This window comes from Danio rerio, chromosome 4 (genome assembly GCF_049306965.1).
Source record: "Danio rerio strain Tuebingen ecotype United States chromosome 4, GRCz12tu, whole genome shotgun sequence".
In the NCBI taxonomy this organism is placed as follows: domain Eukaryota; kingdom Metazoa; phylum Chordata; class Actinopteri; order Cypriniformes; family Danionidae; genus Danio; species Danio rerio.
The window spans coordinates 33,037,822-33,057,536 of NC_133179.1; the positions used below are offsets into that span (position 1 = coordinate 33,037,822).

Genomic DNA, 19,715 nt, shown 5'->3' on the forward strand with positions numbered 1-19,715 from the left:
TTGATCAAAACCTTTAATCTAAACATTTAAAGACAACTTTGAAAAACATTTTTAGGGTCATTATCACTATAAAGTGCATTTGAGATAGCTGCTGTTATATATAGGCCTGTGAAGTTGTAGAAATAGAAAAAAAAGTGGCCATAATTATGAGGATGAGATTTGGTCTCAGATATTAGAAAGTAATGTGTTGTAGACATGCAAGTCATCATGAACAGGATTAAAAATATTCTTAAAATTGTCTTAAAATGTATAGATTAAAGGTTTGTGAGAGAGAGCGCGCGAGAAATAGTGTAAAGTAAAAAACATGGGAGAAATCAATAAGTCATGACTGCAACAGTAAATGGAAAAAAGCTAAACAAAAAGCTTTTAAAAAGACTTTTATTTTGGCGCGGCGTTTGACGTCATCAGGCGGCGCTGCTTCAGCGTTGTGATTCAACTAGAGAAAGGTTTGTGCTTTAAAACGTTTACAGGTATAAACGGATTTAAAATGCTAAAGTTTTAGGTTTTTTATACGATGCTAAATTATGTTCCTGCTGTTGGAAATATTATTTTAACCCTTTATACAATCTAGTACTATTTTATTCTCAGTATTTACAGGCTATTGACAGAAAAGTGTGTAATAAGTGTTTTAATGAGACCTTTTACCTAATTTATTTTTGGTAATTACTCATATAAAGAAACTGTTGAAGCAAGTGTTGGAGTTATTTTGTTTCTGTTCTTTTTTTTTAAACAGAACATTTTTATTGTTTTGTTCAGTTTAAACAGGATAAAGTGTCCAAACGCAGAGAAAAACTCCTGCTGAAGCGACTGATCTCCACACTGTTATAAAGATGGCGTTTATTAAAGAGGAGAGTGAAGATGTGAAGATTGAAGAAGCATTCACAGTCAAACAGGAAGATCTGCAGGAACAAACAGGTTGGTTTTCATTCTCAAAGACCAACTCAGTCATTTGATCATCATTTAGATATATTTTAATTATAAGAATACTAAATTAAATCCATCTTGCAGCCCTGAGTGTGCTGCCTAGTTCTCCTAACATAAGCACTCTTTAAAAGACAGTAATGAGTTTCTTTCTTGTTACTTGTCCCCAGGTCTTTTGTCATCATTTTATGTAGTATTAGTCTTCTACCTTCTTAATTAGTAGTTATTGCTTTTCTTGTACCCCCACTGTTTGTAAAGAGTTCTTGAGCACTGGCACTAAAATATATAAAAAACATTAAATTAAAAAGTATTCTCATAGAAGATATCTGCTATTACAGTGATAGTGTTGGCTTAGTACTTTTCATTGTTACTAGTTCTCACAGATAGTATCCGAGTTAGAATTACATCATTATTATAATAACTAATTACCAGGGTTAGTGTATAAACAAGGATTTCCGCGAGTTAAAAAATGTTGTAAATTCCAAAATCTAAATTTTAGGCTTTAAAACGTCTTAAATTTACTGAAATATTGTGTTGTAGGTCTTGAATCTTTTTTTTTAAACAAATCTTCATTTTCCTTTGTTCATGTTTTTCGACTTAATCTGGCCAAAACCCAAACAATCACCAACAATCCATCTCAATAAAACTTTTCAACTTAATTCAAAAAGGTCATTTTAACTCTATTCATCATAATGGTTTCATTATTTTCCTTACAATAACATTTGTTTAAACGTGCTCCATGTATTTACTGCTGAGGACATCTACCTGGACAGTTTGTTGTGCATAGATTTAGTTTATTATAGTTTTTAAAACGTTTAAAATATTTGTTCATTTTTTTATTATTTTTTCAAAGTTTATGTTGGAAAAAAGTGTATGGATACAAGTAAGGCTTGCTTGTATTTACACAATATTTAAAATATTTTGCTAAGAAATTTCTAAAATATTCAAAAAATTTTAATATTCGTTTATTATTAAATGTATTAAATTATAATGTTTTTTGATAGGACAAATACAAATATTTTTCATCTGGGCCATTTGAAAAATTCCATAGCCTTTAGCCCTTCACAAGTCTAAAATTTCATTCATAATGGTTTAAAAAATGTCTTTAAAGTCTTAAAAATAACTTGGTGACACCTGTAGAAACCCTGGTTTAAAGTATGTCAGAAAATGTCATTGCCCCCAATTTTAAACATGCAGAATGAAATGGACACTAAAGTGAATAATTATTATAAAACATTGTACAGTATTATAAACTATATAATGTTGTTGTGGGACGAAGTGAGTAAAAAACAAATTATAGAGGAACAATAACGTTTAGCATTGCACTGACTACAACTGGCCAACAAACTAGTCTAAAAATGACTTTTGCTGATTAAGAAATGGATTACAGCGTGCTGATGACATGCAAACATTTGAGTGTAAAGTTCATCAAAATATTGACCATATTCTTTGTGTACCTGCAGACATTGAAATCTTTTAGCTTGGGACTTAAAGAAGATTTAAATAATTCATTTTTAGATCCTAAAAACCGTGTTATGCTGCTTAGGCATGGGACGATATCTGTTTTCAAGGTATAAAACCGCCAAAATGTTCTGCTAATTCATTCCTACTGTATATGTAGGGTTTTTATGTTTTAAGTTTTTCAGGACAACAGTATCTCCAGCAGAAAATATCCATAGATGCCGTTTTAAATCGTAAAGAAATCTGTGTTTCTGAAACTAATGAAGACAGCAGAAGTCAATGATTAATCAGAATAATCTTGCCTGACATGTTTACTGCTCCAAAATACTTTAAAAGGTTCTCAAATAAAAATTTGAGTTCAAAAGGGAATTTTTTGTTTTGTTTTGGTTTTTTACCTCGACATTTAAAATATTTGTGGCGCGCAGGGGGATAAGGCTTTTTGTTGGTCGCAAGACCAATACAATAACCGGCACACTAAAGCCAAATTAACACAAACTATTGCAATTAGAGCTCTACTAAGCCACCCAGTACATTACCTGGGACATAAAATACAGGTTCATACTTCTGACAAAGACAATTAGACGTGGATATAGAAGAAAAGGGTTTCTTTTATTACAATTCAATTATTTTTGGAACACAAATATTAAAAAGACAGGCACATGAACTCTTTTTAAAGAGGCACTAGAGGAGGCAATTACAAAAAAAAAAAATCCTCATCCAACCAGAGGCTTACCACAGTCGGGCAGGCTAGGCACTGGGCCAAAAATGACCCACAGATTCACACGTGCACACTTTTAGATTCAAAACAACTTCAATGCACACAAGTGGGCAAAAGACTAAATAATAGTAAAGAGTCACGCCACACAGCGGCCCGACAGCCCGTACTAGACACCCCCAGGCCCTAGGGAAAGAAGAAAAACCACAATTAGAAAAATGGCAAAACATTAAGGATATAAAACAAGCACATATATTAAATGGGCTCACAGAGGCATCAAAATGAGAGACTACCTGATAGCAGCTACCAGCCACTCAGGGGGGCACGGAGGTGACAGACCCCTGCTAATCAAACAGTGTAAAGCACAAGGTCGCAATGTTAGAACAGGACAAAGCACCACAAATGCAGCGATTGTAGCAAAGCAAAGCAGTCCTTGAGACCACACACTTATTTTATGTTTCCTATTTTTGTAAAAATGCAAAAGAAACAAAGATCAAAGAGGACAAATATGCAAAAAAGCAAAACACTGATACAAAAGCAGCAAAACAAAAATCAAAGAAACAACTCAAAAACACAAATAGAACAAAAAACTAGAAACATAACAACTGAAAACAAAACAAAACTAGAAACAAAACAGCAGCATCCAGCATATCAAGAGCAGGAGACGCTCAAGCCGCAGTGCAATCTATGATAAAACAGAGCACAATCAATCGACATACCTTCCAAATACAGTGGATTACAGGGGTTTCACATACCACTACACAAGATGCCAGTCATCCCTCCGGTAGAGCAAGGTGTCCGTACTAATAACTAATTAAAAGATATAAAAATTAGTTTCTATTTCTAGTTGTTCGATATGCACAAACTGTATGAGTGGTAGCGCTCTACTTACCGACCAGGAAGACAGCAGTCACGGGAGCGCAGAAATGTCAACAAACATCACGAGGGAAAGTTCAGCAACATGAAACTCAATTTCATAAAGCTCACGATGCCCCACAGCAGCCACTCTACAGTGCAACAACAGCCGAACAGACACCAGCCTTCCAGAGGAAAAAAACTAAATTAAAACCAAAACACACTTTAAAACGAAAGCAAAAAGGGCTTAAACAGCTGCTACATACTAGACGCACGGCAGCGACACACCCACCACAGCGAGTCAGCTGGACGATGGTACAACTTCCACTATTCTCAGATGGGCTTTCATACACCTCTTAACAACGCCCAGTTATTGATGGGCGTACACAAATGCTTAATGCATAACATCTGCTACATATATATATATATATATATATATATATATATATATATATATATATATATATATATATATATATATATATCAGGGCAGTAATCGCAATACAGTGAAACTGTGATATTTTTAATTTAAGGTTATTATACTGTCAGAATCTTATACTGGCCCATGCCTAATGCTGCTTGATGTTGCAAAGTCATATTTTCTCATTTTATTAATTTTCTTTGTATGTATAGTCATGAACACACTTGTTTGTAGACCAAATAGCCGTTTATTATTCCTGGTATTTCTCTAATAGGCAACTGAAGTTCTAAAACAAGAGCAAATGAGATCAGGGGCCTGTTTCAGTAAGGTGGTTCAACCAACTCAGAGTTTAAACTTTAACTCAGAGTTGATTTACCAAGAGATTAAAAACTCAAGAGTTTTCGGTTTCAGTATAGCTGATCTGAGTTGGGTCAATCAACTTTGTGTAGCCCAGCTCAGAGTTAAGCGCGCACACCATGAATATAAAAATGCAATAACAATTGAGCGCAGATATTACGAGTGACCATGGCAACATCTGAAAAAAGACATCAGCATTTCTTTCTCCAGCTGAACTTGATGTGCTCATGCAAAATAATAGCAAATATGACCATATATTTTATATTTACATACTTACAAATGAGGACAAGGAAACAATTTACTCAACTATAAGAGCAACAATGAATAAGTGCTGTAGGCAAGTTTCAGGTGTGTAAAGTCTAAGAAGGAAAGCATTAGTAATATATATATATATATATATATATATATATATATATATATATATATGGGCGTAAATCCCGGGGGGGACGGGGGGACATGTCCCCTCCCATCTGAGGGTCGTCTCAATATAAATATTAATATTAAAAATCAAACCTCAATTGTGAAAAATGTATGTATATATAGCTAAAATAATTGAAAGAAAGAAAACCGCATTTATCATTTAAAATGCATTCAGAAACAGTTGAGTTCCCCCTCCCCTTCCTTTGATGGGGGTTTTTAACCCACCTTAAAGCGATTCTCCTCCATAAAGTTAACCTCCACTCCACAGCTGCCCTGTCCTGACCTATTCATGCATCTCTAAGGACCGAGCTGTCCCGGGAGAAGCTTGCTAATATACAGAATTGGACTCAAGGCCTTCTGGGCGTTCAAAGCATTTGCAGACCTGGACAGATTTGTCCAGCCCATCACCCCCTTGTGCTGCAAAAGGGATTCATTCTCCCTATGAGCTATCAACCAAGGCTGAACCTGGACGGGGGCGTCCCGCGAGTCACTTTTAACACTCAAGGCAGGGATAGTTTGTCCCAATTGGAACGTAGCCAAGGCAGAACCTGGACGAGGGCATCCCACGTGTCACTTTTAACACACAAGTTAGGGCTAATCTGTCCCAATCGGAACGTAGCCAAGGCAGGACCTGGACGCAGCAGGCATACAGCGTTGAACTAAGAAGACAGGGCTCATTTTTGTCCCCACTGAATTTACTTTTACCACACAGATAATAAATAAAAGGAATAATGAAGACACTGAACACCATTTGACCGTTAAGTTGTACAATATTTATTCAGGACGATTCAGAGTCTTCTGTTTGTTCGAGCGGGCGAGCGCCCTGGCTTTTCCCCCTGGCAGGGCGCCATGGCAGCGTCCTCCTGCTGGTTCCCTCCTGGAAAAGAGACACATAAAGGGCAGTTAGCCAATGCCACACGTTCTGCTGTCCACGCCAAAGAGAATGTGATTTTTACCAGGGGAGAGACGGAAGTCTCTGTCCTCTTGCGCCCTTTCCGCGGGGGGCTTTCAGTGCCCGCTGCCTCCCCATCCTCCTCCTCCTCCTCCTCCACCAGGGCCCTTTCAAAGAGTCTGCGGCGCTCGCGTGCTTGGAGAGGTCCGAGGTGAAGTGCGTAGAACTTATCTGAGGTTGAAGTGTCATGGCACATGAATTGCGCCACCTTGCGGCGATCCTCTGAAGAGTGTGCATTCTTTGCCTGCGTCGGAGAGAGACAGAAGCTTGATTAGGATCGAAGCCGCCGCTGGTAGTTACAGGGGCGTCACAATGCCTACTCACATGGGTCGCGATCGCAGTGCGTACGTCAGTAAAGGTGGGTTTGCCTGGAAGGCCCATACTGAGCCAAGCAGACTGAAAGTACTTGTTCAGGGTCCGACAAGGACTGGCTCTGGAAGTGAAAAAGAAATAGGTAGCCTGGCTCCCTCCGGGGAGACCAGCCCGCAGCGCCAAAAACCTGCGGAACCAGCTGTATTCCTCCCTGTTTAGGGACAGCTGAGCCGCCCCAAAGGCTCTGTTTGTTTTGTGAGTGGTAATCTGCCATCAGAGAACAAGCAGTGAGTGAGTGAGTGAGTGAGAGAGCATGCTACTGGTGACCCCCACCTTACTTGCGCCATACTCACGTTAATGACATAAGCAGACTCGTCGGGGCTTCTGGAGGCCTCTTCAACCTCCTGGATTGTGAGATTCTGGAAGACTCCACAGCGGTGCCCAGAGATGGAGGTTAGGTAGCCAGTCAGAAAGCCATAGAAGCGCCACTGTTGCCTAGTGCTTGGGTTGGATTCGAGGCTATCTGGTGAAGGACATTAGACAGATTAGACCACCGACGGTTCTATTTCCTTTCTGGGTCACCAACAGCTCTTGGCTGCTGGTGACTTGTTCTCCGGGGCGCCAGCAGCTCAAACAACAGCTGCTGGTGGCCCGGAGAGGAATTGTGCGTTTCTTCTTCAGGGGCACCAGCAGTTCATGGACTGCTGGTGCCCCTGAAGAAGAAACGCACAATTCCTCTCCGGGCCACCAGCAGCTGTTGGTTCATCCAGCCACGTCGGTCTGCCCCCCTCCCCCCCCGAATGAGTCCCATTCGCGGGGGAGAGGGGCAGACAGACGTGGCTGGATGAACCAAGGGCTGTTGGTGCCCCGGAAGAACGAAATGGGGGAATCGCTGGAACGGCGGAAGGGCTTGCTTACCTAGCAGGGCGGGAATTTTCCTCCCAGCGGTCCGGTGACAGCGCACCAGGCTGGCCTTGGGGATCAGTCGGCTTTCCTTCGCCTGCTTGGTCCTTACCTCGTGCACGACGACACGCCGGCGTATGCCGCGGATGAGGGCTCTGACCTCCCTTCGAATCAGAACCAGAGCCGTGCTGGAGAGCTGACAGGCGGCCGGCGGCGTCTCCGAGAGGTAGTCTAGGAACTGAGCCACGTTCTTCAGGTAGTGCTGCCTGGTGGGCTCGGCCATGCGCGTCTGACCTAGCCGGGCGGCCCACGCTCGGATTCGGGCTGGTTGGTTGAGGAAAAGGAAGTCCCCTGGCTCCGCGGTGCCCCTGGCCATGTAACCAAGGAAGGCTTTGATTCTCCCCAGCTTCGAAGTGACGTTGTTCCGCAGGCGGGGGGTGGGCTCGCTGCCCAGTTGGTACCCTTCGAACTCCCCCAAGAGAAGGTCTGTGGAACGAGCACAACCAAGAGTCAACTTCCCCGAAGCCACACACCCAGCAGAGCGACAGTGACGTGCCTGAAATATACTCAACTCAGCGCGGGGACGTGGTCCGGGAACGGGTAGGCAGTGGGTTCCAAAGCCTCCGGAGGCTCGGGGGGCGTCGGACCTCCGGCTGCCCCTCGCCCGGGAGGCGGTGGTGCAGGAGGCGACCTGGTTCTCCTGGCCCTCTTCCTCCTCCTTCTCCCCCCTTCTCCCTTCCTTAGCTCCCGGTAGAGGCGTGTGATTTGGAGCAGGGTGGACCGCATCTTGGTAACCTGTTTCCCCAGGTCCGTGAGCTGAGCCTGTATGCGCTCGGTGGCGCGCCTGCAGCCGCGGTCGGCGCACGGGCGGCCGGCCTCTGGGTCCTCCGAGTCCCGCTCCCCCTCGGAGGACGATGCTAGCTGGGACACGACGGGGATTGCAGGCTGGGTGGACCGCAGCCACTGCAACTCCCGAGCTACTTTCCGGCGTTTCGCCCTCCCCATAGCCTTTTCAAAGGAACCAGAGGGGGTGTCCCGTTAAACAATTCACCCCACCGCCCCTTCATCGTTGCCCCGGTCAGCGGTTCGACACCTCTCTCTCTTGTCACGACTCGAGTTGGGGAAGGGGTGTCCCACCTCACTCCCTATCCCCCCTTCATTTTGCTGTTCTGGCCAGCGGGAGCTTTTCCACAGCCATTCACGTTCACTTTTTCCACCCCAAAAAGGGGATTGATTGTTTGAGCCCCATCGGGGGGGGGACAGCTCCACACGCGCCAGCCGCGGGAGCTTTTGTGACCTGCTACAACCAACATGGGATACGCACCAACCATCGAAAGGGGGGTCCAGACAGCCCGTAACCCCGGCACCACTGACCCTGGCACGTTTCACCTCGCCGGAGTCCACTAGCTTCCCCTCCCAACCAACCACCCTCACTCCCCCCGGGAGCAGGGTAGGCGGGGTGGGGGTCAGCTGGGAGCCAGCAAGGATAAACCCAGGGGGTGGGCGGCGTTGCGGGCGGACGGACGGGATGCAGACGCACACACTCGGGCGGGGGGTAGAATCGAAGCCCACACCAGCTCGTTCCCTACGCTGCCCCTGGGGCCTCGATTCACCACGCCGGGTGACTCGACCGAACCCACCGAACATCCCCCAGCCCTCGCAGGGCGAGGGGCGTGGGGCGTGGGCACGGGCCGAGTATCGGCGCGGGGGAAACGGAGTCCAGGGGGGCGGGCTGGCGGGCGGGCTGAGCAGCAGACAAGCTCTGGGTCATTTAGCCAGACGGGCCATCTGGGTCCTTTACCCACAGATCGGGGCGGGAAGGGGGGGCGCTGTGTGCGGAGGGACACCCCCACGCCTCCCTGATAGAGCGCCCAGGACGGGGAGGATCTGCCACACCCATAGAGGCCGACCCCATTGGTGCTTTGGGGGGCCTGGGTGGGGGCCTAGCCCCTGGGGCGCCACACTAGCTCCTATCGATCAGTCACCGTGGGGTCTGGCGACTGGACTGTCAGAGACTAAGTCCATATTTCTTCGCCTTCCCCGAAAACCTGATGGCAGGTCAGAGATTGTGGGTGTCCGGCAAAAACCTCCAGGCGCGGGACGTCCCGACAAGCAGGCCGGGAAGGGTGGTCTCCCGTCGGGCATGGTTTGGTGGGCTCGGGCCTGGGTCTAACCAACGCCCCGGTGAGCGCTAGGCATAACGTATTCCTGTTGGACCTTTGATGCTAGATGCGTAAAGATGTGCCGCTGGTGAACCATTGATGGAGCCGCTGGTGAACCATTGATGGGGCCTCTGAGATCCAGCGGTGGGGGGGGCCTGTGCCCTGCGCGCTCTGCCCGAGGTACACACACCCTTCTTGGGGAGCGAGCCCAGCCCCTCTCCCTGGCCTGGGGCCTCTGAGATCCAGCGGTGGGGGGGCCTGTGCCCTGCGCGCTCTGCCCGAGGTACACACACCCTTCTTGGGGAGCGAGCCCAGCCCCTCTCCCTGGCCTGGGGCCTCTGAGATCCAGCGGTGGGGGGGGCCTGTGCCCTGCGCGCTCTGCCCGAGGTACACACACCCTTCTTGGGGAGCGAGCCCAGCCCCTCTCCCTGGCCTGGGGCCTCTGAGATCCAGCGGTGGGGGGGCCTGTGCCCTGCGCGCTCTGCCCGAGGTACACACACCCTTCTTGGGGAGCGAGCCCAGCCCCTCTCCCTGGCCTGGGGCCTCAGATCCAGCGGTGGGGGGGGCCTGTGCCCTGCGCGCTCTGCCCGAGGTACACACACCCTTCTTGGGGAGCGAGCCCAGCCCCTCTCCCTGGCCTGGGGCCTCTGAGATCCAGCGGTGGGGGGGCCTGTGCCCTGCGCGCTCTGCGCGAGGTACACACACCCTTCTTGGGGAGCGAGCCCAGCCCCTCTCCCTGGCCTGGGGCCTCTGAGATCCAGCGGTGGGGGGGCCTGTGCCCTGCGCGCTCTGCCCGAGGTACACACACCCTTCTTGGGGAGCGAGCCCAGCCCCTCTCCCTGGCCTGGGGCCTCTGAGATCCAGCGGTGGGGGGGGCCTGTGCCCTGCGCGCTCTGCCCGAGGTACACACACCCTTCTTGGGGAGCGAGCCCAGCCCCTCTCTCTGGCCTGGGGCCCTCTGAGATCCAGCGGTGGGGGGGCCTGTGCCCTGCGCGCTCTGCCCGAGGTACACACACCCTTCTTGGGGAGCGAGCCCAGCCCCTCTCCCTGGCCTGGGGCCTCTGAGATCCAGCGGTGGGGGGGGCCTGTGCCCTGCGCGCTCTGCCCGAGGTACACACACCCTTCTTGGGGAGCGAGCCCAGCCCCTCTCCCTGGCCTGGGGCCTCTGAGATCCAGCGGTGGGGGGGGCCTGTGCCCTGCGCGCTCTGCCCGAGGTACACACACCCTTCTTGGGGAGCGAGCCCAGCCCCTCTCCCTGGCCTGGGGCCTCTGAGATCCAGCGGTGGGGGGGCCTGTGCCCTGCGCGCTCTGCCCGAGGTACACACACCCTTCTTGGGGAGCGAGCCCAGCCCCTCTCCCTGGCCTGGGGCCTCTGAGATCCAGCGGTGGGGGGGGCCTGTGCCCTGCGCGCTCTGCCCGAGGTACACACACCCTTCTTGGGGAGCGAGCCCAGCCCCTCTCCCTGGCCTGGGGCCTCTGAGATCCAGCGGTGGGGGGGGCCTGTGCCCTGCGCGCTCTGCCCGAGGTACACACACCCTTCTTGGGGAGCGAGCCCAGCCCCTCTCCCTGGCCTGGGGCCTCTGAGATCCAGCGGTGGGGGGGGCCTGTGCCCTGCGCGCTCTGCCCGAGGTACACACACCCTCCGGCGGCAAGCGCTGGTTCCAAAGGACCCTCCAGATTTGCACCTAATCACCAGCCGTGCCCGGGCACCCCACTATTAAGCCCGGGGACACTAACTCCTCCAAACCGCATGGATCAGACAGACGTGCTGCTGGTGACCCAACTGGCCAAGACGTACCGCTGGTGACCCAATCGGTCTTTGGGTTTTTGAATGGGTCACCACCGGCCCTGGGCTCGTGTATGGGGCACCAGCCGCACGTCGTTCTAGCCTCCGTCAGCGATGGGGTCTTATGTTTGCTGCGGGGTGACGGACGCTGGGAGACGGGTTAGCAGCTCAGACATGGACCCTTGACTCCCGTGGACCCCCTGACTCCCATGGTGTTCAGACCACTGGCCTTGCCCGGGTTTGAACGCTTGTTTTGGGTTAGCTTTGCTGGCCAAGAGGCCTGGATCCTTGGAAGGACCAGGGCAGCAGTGCGCACTTGGTTTGCCCGGATTTGAACGCTTGTTTTGGGTTAGCTTTGCTGGCCAAGAGGCCTGGATCCTTGGAAGGACCAGGGCAGCACCGCCCACCTGGTTTGCCCGGGTTTGAACGCTTGTTTTGGGTTAGCTTTGCTGGCCAAGAGGCCTGGATCCTTGGAAGGACCAGGGCAGCAGTGCGCACTTGGTTTGCCCGGATTTGAACGATTGTTTTAGGTTAGCTTTGCTGGCCAACGAGGCCTGGATCCTTGGAAGGACCAGGGCAGCAGTGCGCACTTGGTTTGCCTGGATTTGAACGCTTGTTTTGGGTTAGCTTTGCTGGCCAAGAGGCCTGGATCCTTGGAAGGACCAGGGCAGCAGTGCGCACTTGGTTTGCCCGGATTTGAACGCTTGTTTTGGGTTAGCTTTGCTGGCCAAGAGGCCTGGATCCTTGGAAGGACCAGGGCAGCAGTGCGCACTTGGTTTGCCCGGATTTGAACGCTTGTTTTGGGTTAGCTTTGCTGGCCAAGAGGCCTGGATCCTTGGAAGGACCAGGGCAGCAGTGCGCACTTGGTTTGCCCGGATTTGAACGCTTGTTTTGGGTTAGCTTTGCTGGCCAACGAGGCCTGGGTCCTTGGAAGGACCAGGGCAGCAGTGCGCACTTGGTTTGCCCGGATTTGAACGCTTGTTTTGGGTTAGCTTTGCTGGCCAAGAGGCCTGGATCCTTGGAAGGACCAGGGCAGCAGTGCGCACTTGGTTTGCCCGGATTTGAACGCTTGTTTTGGGTTAGCTTTGCTGGCCAAGAGGCCTGGGTCCTTGGTAGGACCAGGGCAGCAGCGCCCACCTGGTTTGCCCGGGTTTGAACGCTTGTTTTGGGGCAACGGGGCCCTCGTTAGACCCCTGGTTCGTTCAACCGCGAAATCGAAAATTGCACTAAGTCCTTCATTTGAGTCTGTTATCGAAAACTCGACGGCAGGTCAGCGAAACCCAGGGACGCGCTACCCCCCCTCCAGGCGCGGGTCATGCCGGAGAGAGTGGTCTCTATCCGGGCATGGCTTGGTGGGCTCTCCCCCTGGTCCAACCAACGCCCCCGGTGAGCTCATCCATAGCGTTTGCCAGCGGTCGTTCCAAAGACCCCCCCCGCTAGAGACCTACCATCCCCCAAATGAGTGTTAGTTGTTTCAAACAGCAAAAAAATAAAATCAATGCATTTCGTTTTCAAAATGATTTTTTTTTACTTTCTCAATGTAGTTAATACAGACTCTTTCATAAATTAGTTGCGACAAAAAAAAGCTGATTAAGGATGTAACTGTCCATGAATCTGCTGAATTAGCGTTTAAAATTACTTATCTACTTAGCGTTAGCTTTTTGCTAATGCTAAAGCCGTTTCCCATGCATTGTTTCATTTGTGACGACTTAGCATAATGTTAACCTAACATTAACAACCACAATTTGCATATTATTAGTTGTGTATTTGCCAAATGAGCACTGCTACACTGTGCACACTAACCCCACTGTATTTTTGTATAATCAGTTTCTATTCTGTTCTCTCTGTTTTAATTCTTTGTTTTTGTTGTTGTGATTATTTTTATGATAGTTTTGCATTCTTTATGTAAAGCACTTTGAATTGCTATTGTGTCTAAAATGTGCTACAGCATAAATAAACTTGCCTGGCAGTGTCATGTATTGGATAAAATGACAGAGAAAATGGACATTATATTTTTTTTTTGTGCAGCTAAACGCAAAGTACAAAAACTTCACATATTAAGCAATTTGGCTTTAAGAATGAGTGTTTATGAAAATACTAATGTCACATTATAAATCACAGACAAAGGAAAAAAAAATATTGAGGAACAGGCAGGGTCAGTCAGATGTACAGTGTCAGGTAAGGGTGTTGTGCTTTATTGAAGGGATAATGACAATTCTTTTGGGGGGTGAAAATTATTTATTTTTTTTGTTAATGTTTTCTGAGTTGTGGCTGTTAAGCAGATTTCAAAGGCTCACTGATTTACAATATGATTGGGTTATTTTAACGTTTTAAAATTAAATTAGTTAATATGAGTATGGAAAATGTCTTTTCCTGCATTTATTCTGCTTCAGGAGCCATTCTATTGATTGTAAAAAACACAACAAACAATGCAATAAATAGTTATAAAGAAAAATTTGGTGTCATTGAACCTGAGAAAAACTTAAGACAATATTCATAACGATGAAGTCTCCATGCTATAATAATAATTATAATTAAACCATTTTTAACTGCAGGGACATATCTTTATTAGTAAAATTCGGCTTTATTATTTGTGTCCCCTTCAAAAAAATGCTCGGAAGAAATTTTATATTTATTGTCCCCCCCTACTGTTTAATCAGATTTACGCCCATGTGTATGTGTGTGTGTGTGTGTATATATATATATATATATATATATATATATATATATATATATATATATATATATATATATATATTTTTTTTTTTTTTTGTAGTTAGTGGAGGAGTCAGAGAGGGAGTTGCATTTAGTAAGGAAAGTGGAGACTAAATAGTTGAGTTTTATTCACTTTTTAAAGACTCTGCCGTTCTGATGCAGTTAAGGAGTTCATTCCACCAACTGGGCAGATTGAGCGCGAGCGTTCGGGAAAGCGTTTTCTTCCCTCTTTGGGATGGAACCACGAGGCAACGTTCATTCACAGAGCAAGTTTCTGGAGGGCACATAGATCTGCAGAAGTGAGAGCAGATAAGATGGGGCGAAGCCAGAAATCGCTTTGTAAGCAAACATCAGAGCTTTGAATTTGATGCGAGCAGCAACTGGCAGCCAGTGCAAACGGATGAGTGGCAGAGTGACATGTGCTCTTTTAGGTTCATGAAAAAACACTCGTGCTGCTGCGTTCTGAAGCATCTGAAAAGGTTTTATAAAGTTAGCTGGAAGCCCCGCTAGGAGAGAGTTGCTATAGTCCAGTCTGGAAAGAACAAGAGCTTGAACTAGGACTTGAGCTGCATGTTCAGATAGGAAGGGTCGGATCTTTCTGATGTTGTAGAGTGCGAATCTGCACGATCGAGCAGTTCTAGAGCAGTTCTAAACTTCTCTAGGTCAGAGAAGTTTAGTTGGTCATCAATCGATACTCCAAGGCTTTTCACCATTTTGGATGCATTAATAGTTGCCTCATCCATCTGGATTGAAAAGTTGTGATGTGGAGTCGGGTTGGCAGAAACTTCATGCATTTCTGTTTTTGTGAGGTTAAGCTTAAGATGATGATCTTTCATCCAGTGTGAAATGTCTGACAGGCAGGCTGAAATACGAGCCGGAACCGAGGGATCATCAGCGTGAAAAGAGAAGTATAGCTGGGTATCATCAGCATAGCAGTGGTAGTAGAATCTATGTTTCTGGATGACTAATCCCAAAGATGTCATGTAGATGGAGAAGAGAAGTGGCCCAAGAACAGAGCCTTGTGGTACCCCAGTGTTTAGATGCTGTAGGTTGGACACCTCTCCTCCCCAAGACACCCTGAATGACCTGTTAGAGGTAAGATCTGAACCACTGAATAACCGTGCCTGCAACACCTAGTGACTCAAGCGTAGATAGCAGGATTGGGTGGTTTACAGTGTCAAAAGCAGCTGACAAATCCAGCAAGTTGAGGACTGATTACCATGGTAACTGACTCTGAGTTAAAGTTACCTCTCTTTAGAGTCTGCTTTAGCCAGCCTGAGATCCTCCATGACCGAGAGCAGGGCAGTCTCAGTTAAATGGCCTTTCTTAAAGCCAGATTGCTTGTTGTCATGAGGTTGTTTTGAGTGAGAAAGTCTAGAGCTGCGTCCCAAATGGCACACTATACACTATGCACTCATGCACTATGTACTTATGCACTTACACACTCAACAGGATAGTACATGTATGTAGTGTTGTCCCAAATGGCACACTAATGTATTTTTACTAAACGGAAATTCAAACCGTTTCCCTGATGACGTTTGACAGTTGCCAAATCAGTGAAATAAACGACCGAATTATCAAATAATACCTATCGTGAGTATTGCCGCATTCACCATCGGGAGGCGATATAATCACTCTCGTAGGAGAATTTTGCTTTCTCCATCCAAAATAAATAAAGTTATCCAACATGTGCGTCCGATAGCTCCGCCCCTTCCGCTACGTAAGCAAACCTGCGGTCGTTGAGTGTGTGAAGTGTCCATCATTCCACACTTCATTTTAGCGACTGAATGAGTGCATCATCCGGGTAATTAAAGTGCACTTATTATTTTAAGAGTTTTCAGTGTGAACACACTACTTACACTATTTATACTACAAAATGGCGTAGAATAGTGCATAAGTATGCGATTTGGGACGCAGCTTAGGACTTGATTGAACACGACTTTTTCCAGAATTTTAACCATGAATGGAAGCAGGGAAACTTGATAAGTTTTAAAAAGCAACACAGCTGCATCAGGAAACAAAAACAGTTAGCGTGGGAAAACATAGCTGCTTAAGTTAATGCGTAATTATACATCTAAAGCAGGGGTCCCCAATCCTGGTCCTGGAGGGCCAGTGTCACTGCAGGGTTTAGCTCCATCTTGCCTTAACACACCTGTCTGGATGTTTCAAGTATACCTCGTAAGACCTTGATTAGCTTGTTCAGGTGTGTTTGATTAGGGTTGGAGCTAAAATCTGTAGGACACCAGCCCTCCGGGAACAAGTTTGGTGACCACTGGGTTAGGTCATTTTAATTTTTGGGTGAAACATCAATTTCATGCTTGTTGCTTTGTGCCTTCATACTAAAGTTCACTTTTCTTTTTTTTCAGACCTGACGGTGCTGAAAGAAGAAACTCGTCAATGGAATAAAATGGAAGAGCAACACCAAGAAATAACGGCTGATGAAAAACGCACACTGACTGAAAAGACTTCATGCAGAAGACCTCAGAAATCCAAATCTAAGTGTAATTTCAGCAGTAAACAGTGTAGAAAGAGTTCCAGTCAAAAGCCAAACTTTGATGTTTACATGAGAGTTCACACTAGGGAGAAACCTTACACTTGCGAACAGTGTGGAAAGAGTTTTGGTCATAAACAAAGCTTCAAAACCCACATGAGAATTCACACTGGAGAGAAGCCGTACACATGCCAACAGTGTGAACAAAGCTTTTATCATGCAGGAAACTTTGCAGTGCACAAAAGAATTCACACTGGAGAGAGGCCTTACACATGCCAACAGTGTGGAAAGAGTTTTAAGCAAAGTGGCAACCTTAAAGACCACATTAGAACTCACAATGGAGGAAAAATATTTACTTGCACACAGTGTGGGAAAAGTTTGGCTCGAAAACAAGACCTTTACATCCACATGAGGATTCACACTGGAGAGAAACCTTACACATGCACAGAGTGTGGTAAAAGTTTCCCATATAAAAGCACACTCAAACACCACATGATAAGTCACAGCGGAGAGAAACCGTTTGCATGTTCTCAGTGTGGAAAGAGCTTCACAACCAAAGCTAGTCTCATGAACCACATAGATGGTCACACTGGAACCATAATGTTCACATGTGATCAGTGTGGAAAGAGTCTCACACGCAAAGACGCTATAAAGCAACACATGAAGACTCACTCAGGAGAGAATCGTTTTATATGCGGTGAATGTGGAAAGAGCTTAACAAGTAAAAGAAACCTCAACACTCACATGAAGCTTCACAATGGAGAGCAGAGTCCTCAAAAATGAGGCCTTGTCCACAGAAACGCGGGTATATCCAAAACGGCAGCTTTTTCATGTAGTCTGGCTATTCATTCAAGTGAAGTTTATTTATAAACTACTTTTGAGAGGATCACATGCTTATTATTGTTCACGACTGGTCTAGCATTAGCTAACACGATTCACAAATCAGATGATTCCTGACTCCCTATAAATAACAAGAGATTCTTACCTCTGTTATCTTCGTCTGGAGAATTTTCCCCACTCCCCCTCCTTTCTAGATTGGGCAACATTGTGGCCCCGTCGTTAGCACTGTTGCTTAAAAGCAAGAATGCCACAGGTTAAAGTCCCCACTGAAACAGTTGACATTTGTGTGGAGTTTTGCTCATTCACCGAGCGTGTGGGTTTCTCCCGGGTTCTCCCCACAATCCCAAAACACATGACCTTGGTAAACTGAACATTCTAAATTGGCACCACGGTCGAGCTCTTAGAAGCCATATATCTCCCTTTAGCCATCCCTATATCTGTCATTAGAACAGAAACAAGTCGGGGAAGTTCATCGAGATCTTCCTGAGTTCAAACTCCCCTCTCGCCCTGTTTACAGAAGGGAGCCCAGGGCTCGAGGATCCAAAGAGCTTAGAGCTCTCTCGCGGAACAAGTGTGAACTCTTGAATACATATCAAGTTACTGAAAATTAAACTCTTTGAACACCTTAAGATTTAAACACAATTATTGAAAAGGGGTGAAGATTTTGACAGCTGTTTTATAGTTCAGGGGTCAGATCAGATTGTAGTGTAGATCTGAGTTGCTGCCGCACTGCAAGAATTGCAAAATAACTATATGTTGATAGATTGTGTGGCTTGTTTCATATGCAAACAAGTATCTGGATCTGAAAAGGTGTGAATCAAATGACCTACAGGAACTCAAGAGTTGTGACCCAACCAAAGCAGTTGGGTATTCTCCGGGGGGTTACATCCTTTGATATTAAGTATTCTCTCAAAGACAGTACTTTGGGTTAAGTTACTTTAAGACGGACGAGTTAACATCACTGCCGAGGAACTGCACTATTCATTGTCTTCAATAAAGTCTTCTCCATGAAAGAACTTTGGTCAGCTTACTTATTTGATGTATTAGAGTCATCTATACAGTGGTGAGTCACCCAAGAATTGCTTAGCCAAATACAGCAAAATCTGACAATGTGTTTCAACTTGAACCGATAACAATATTTATGCACATTGCACACTTTAATCAAATGGTCTGCACTGAAATGAAAATTAGAAGAATAGTGAGGAGAAAATGTTTGGGGAGATGCAGGGAACACTGTCCTACACCTCTAGATTGTGTTTTTGATCATTCACATTGTTTGTCACTCGCATGAACAAACAGCCATTTGCCTCCAATTTTAGGCTTTTGTCTGCAATTTCATAAAACTTGCTGCTGAATGAAAGTCCGGCTAAACTTGTGTGGTGTGAACCTGCCATAAGGCAATGACATTGACTGACTGATGCAGACTCCCTGTAGTCCTGTTCAGACTACACAATGCCATTTGTCAGTTACGACAGATCAGAATTGGTTCAGATTGTGACATTTTGACTTGATAAACTCTAATATGAGAAAAGAAACAAGTTTTCTTAATGAAGACAATTCAACTCTCTGTAGACAACTAGTTGCCTTTAAAGATATGTTCATGTGAAAACTCCCACATTACTACAAATAAATCGGTGTATGGGAAACCCAGTGTCACTATTTTGAATGAGAAAATGAGTAACTTGTTAGCTTACATGCTAATTCCAGTACTCAACAGACTACTGAAGGACTTCAGTTATCTGTTGATTCAAATTATTATTTATATGCATTACATATTGTACTGCTCATGTGCACTGATAGATTATATTGTGTGCTGTCTGTAAAAAAAAAAAAAAAAATATATATATATATATATATATATATATATATATATATATATATATATATATATATAATTGTTTAAATAAAAAAGTTTTGAAACCTAATATGAGTTTATTAATCTCAAAGTCACACTTTAAAAGAAACTCTATACCACCAACATTTTCAAACATAAGATTTGGGATTATATACTATATCTCATTTTTATGTTTTTATTTTTCTATATGGGCCTGGCCCACCCAATCAGAAGCTTGGCCCACCCTGATCCCACATCAGATAACAATTTTTTGCAATGCGTTTCATAAATGAGAAAGCAGCCTACAATGTGATTGTGAGCTTTAAAAATATGTTTTGGCAAGCAAGGCTAGTTTACAATCTTGATTAAATTATTCCGATTTAATTATTTTAAACCATTCAATCTGCATTAAGCCTGGTTTATACTTCTACGTCAAGTGACCGGCACAACTCACGGCGCAGGCAACGCGCGCCGCTGTGCATTTATACTTCTGCGCGCTGTCTCTGTTGGTCTGCATTAACACTTCCGAAACGCTAGTGGGCAGTGAGGTGTAAATGTTCCTCTGTGTCG

The 19,715-nt window shown here is 46.0% G+C and overlaps 2 protein-coding genes across 6 annotated transcripts; one reads left to right on the forward strand and one right to left on the reverse strand.

Annotated features, from left to right (window-relative positions):
- Nucleotides 1-406: 406 nt before the first annotated feature.
- LOC110439610 (uncharacterized) lies at nt 407-18,324 on the forward strand. Of its 4 annotated transcripts, none has more exons than XM_073947846.1 (4): nt 407-446; nt 734-915; nt 13,387-13,443; nt 16,347-18,324. In XM_073947846.1, the coding sequence occupies exons 2-4, from the start codon at nt 831-833 to the stop codon at nt 17,252-17,254; spliced, it is 1,050 nt and encodes a 349-aa protein (XP_073803947.1). In that variant the 5' UTR covers nt 407-446; nt 734-830; the 3' UTR covers nt 17,255-18,324. The 4 variants fall into 4 exon arrangements, with proteins under 4 accessions (XP_073803947.1, XP_073803946.1, XP_073803949.1 ...); XM_073947845.1 differs by having other exon boundaries at nt 757-915; XM_073947848.1 differs by lacking the exon at nt 13,387-13,443.
- LOC137491197 (uncharacterized) lies at nt 5,901-8,329 on the reverse strand. 2 transcript variants are annotated; one of them, XM_068220303.2, is made up of 6 exons: nt 7,890-8,329; nt 7,333-7,803; nt 6,768-6,937; nt 6,427-6,681; nt 6,107-6,346; nt 5,901-6,027 (listed from the first exon to the last, which is right to left on the reverse strand). In XM_068220303.2, the coding sequence occupies exons 1-6, from the start codon at nt 8,320-8,322 to the stop codon at nt 5,929-5,931; spliced, it is 1,668 nt and encodes a 555-aa protein (XP_068076404.1). In that variant the 5' UTR covers nt 8,323-8,329; the 3' UTR covers nt 5,901-5,928. The 2 variants fall into 2 exon arrangements, with proteins under 2 accessions (XP_068076404.1, XP_073803631.1); XM_073947530.1 differs by having other exon boundaries at nt 5,901-6,346.
- Nucleotides 18,325-19,715: the final 1,391 nt, after the last annotated feature.